The 1629-nt window shown below is 35.5% G+C and overlaps 1 protein-coding gene across 1 annotated transcript in view; it reads left to right on the forward strand.

Moving 5' to 3' along the window:
* Parn (poly(A)-specific ribonuclease) overlaps positions 1 to 1629 on the forward strand; it is a 191726-nt gene that overhangs the window by 16836 nt on the left and 173261 nt on the right. Inside the window, exon 8 of the mRNA XM_023704414.1 lies at positions 727 to 792. Coding sequence (XP_023560182.1) covers positions 727 to 792 — 66 coding nt within the window. The remainder of the gene's footprint in view (positions 1 to 726; positions 793 to 1629) is intronic.

Below are 1629 nucleotides of genomic sequence, written 5' to 3' on the forward strand. Positions count from 1 at the left end.
TCACTTTTTCTTGCCCCCAATTCTTTGGGTCATCAAAAAATTCTTCCAGTCCTCTTCTTGACAATGTAGTATGAAGTAATCTACACTGCTGAAAGGATGTGCCATCTGATGTATTCTTAGATAACAAACTAAGAGAAAATCCTGTGCTAGCGGGGGCCTTGGGAGTTTTTAATGATACAGAAGCCTTCAGAACTGCTGAGACTCTTCTACAGAACAGAGCCAAACTGGTGGCAGCCATTTTTTCCACGCAGCTAATCCCCATAATCTTTTTTGTTTTACATTTTTGAATAAAAAGTTACAACATGATTGGGTAGAGTTGCACTGTTCTATGTGTAAAGAAGTAAGAACTTCATACATAATAAATAGATGTTCTCGTTTATCATCATGGTCCATGCCTATAATTCTAGCACGCTGGGAGACTGAGCCAGGAAGAAGATTCCAAGTTTGAACCCAATCTGAACAAGTTAGCAGCTTAATGAAACACTTTCTCACAGTAAATAAAATGAGGCTCAAAATAGAGCTCATTGAGAAAGCTGTGGGTTCTGTCCCCAGCACTAACAAGTAGTCTGCCTGCCTGCCTGCCTGTCTGTCTGTCTATCTCTCTCTCTCTTTCTCTCTCTCTCTCTCTCTCTCATATTCAGACTGCTTTTGAGTATGATTATTTTGTTAATTTATAATTTCATTCCTTCAAGTACTCATGGTTGTGATCTTCTTCTAATTCTTTAGAGAGAAAATAGAAGATTTATTACAAAGTGAAGAAAACAAGACCTTGGATTTAGAGCCGTGTACTGGGTTTGTTGTCCTTCACATTTTCACTTTTTTTTCTTTAAATGTAGATGATTTTTAACATTTCATATATTTGGTCTTTTATCTTTTTAAGTAGTCTTCCTAGTATAGATAATGTTCACAAGATTTATGCACTAACATTAGCATTAACATAGTGAGGACAATTGTATATTGAGACACTGAATGAATGTTTTTTGTCCTGTTCCTGGAGAGGAATTTTTTTTTTTTTTTGAGAATTATTGTACAGCTTTGACTTTAAGTTGTCCCTAAGAGGGACATAATTACCTTGGCCTGCAGAAGTGTTTAACACATGAAGCTTTCAGAAAAGAAAGATTCACTGTCAGGCTACTCTTGAGCTTTTAACTGTTTTTTGCCATTAAAAAAAAAAAAATAAGCATTTCAAAAACTCATGCCTTTAACATCATTCCATTTGTGACAAGTTTCACAAATTGTGTTAATGCATCTGTCTACTTTAAACTGCATGTAGCTATAGGTAGTAATTTTTTTTGGCGGAACTGGTGATTGAACTCAGGCCCTTGCACTTGCCAGGGAAGTGCTTATTCCACTGAGCCATCTCCCCGGCCCAGGTAGTAATATTTTGATAAAGACAGAAATTCCACCTCTTCTGTAAAAGCAAAATAATAATATTAAGGTTTTTGATAAAGACAAGAGGTCAGGGATCCTTCCACCTCAAAAATCCTACCTAGTTTTGCTTGCATGTTTCATGTGTGTTCTAAAAAAGACTCTTAAAAAAAAAAAAAAAAAAAAAGGCTTTTTAAAATTAATTCTTTTCCAAACAGTGTTTGACCAGTTAGAGTTTACTTTAATGGCCCCTAACTGAAT

This window comes from Octodon degus, unplaced genomic scaffold (assembly GCF_000260255.1).
Source record: "Octodon degus isolate 3935 unplaced genomic scaffold, OctDeg1.0 scaffold00195, whole genome shotgun sequence".
In the NCBI taxonomy this organism is placed as follows: domain Eukaryota; kingdom Metazoa; phylum Chordata; class Mammalia; order Rodentia; family Octodontidae; genus Octodon; species Octodon degus.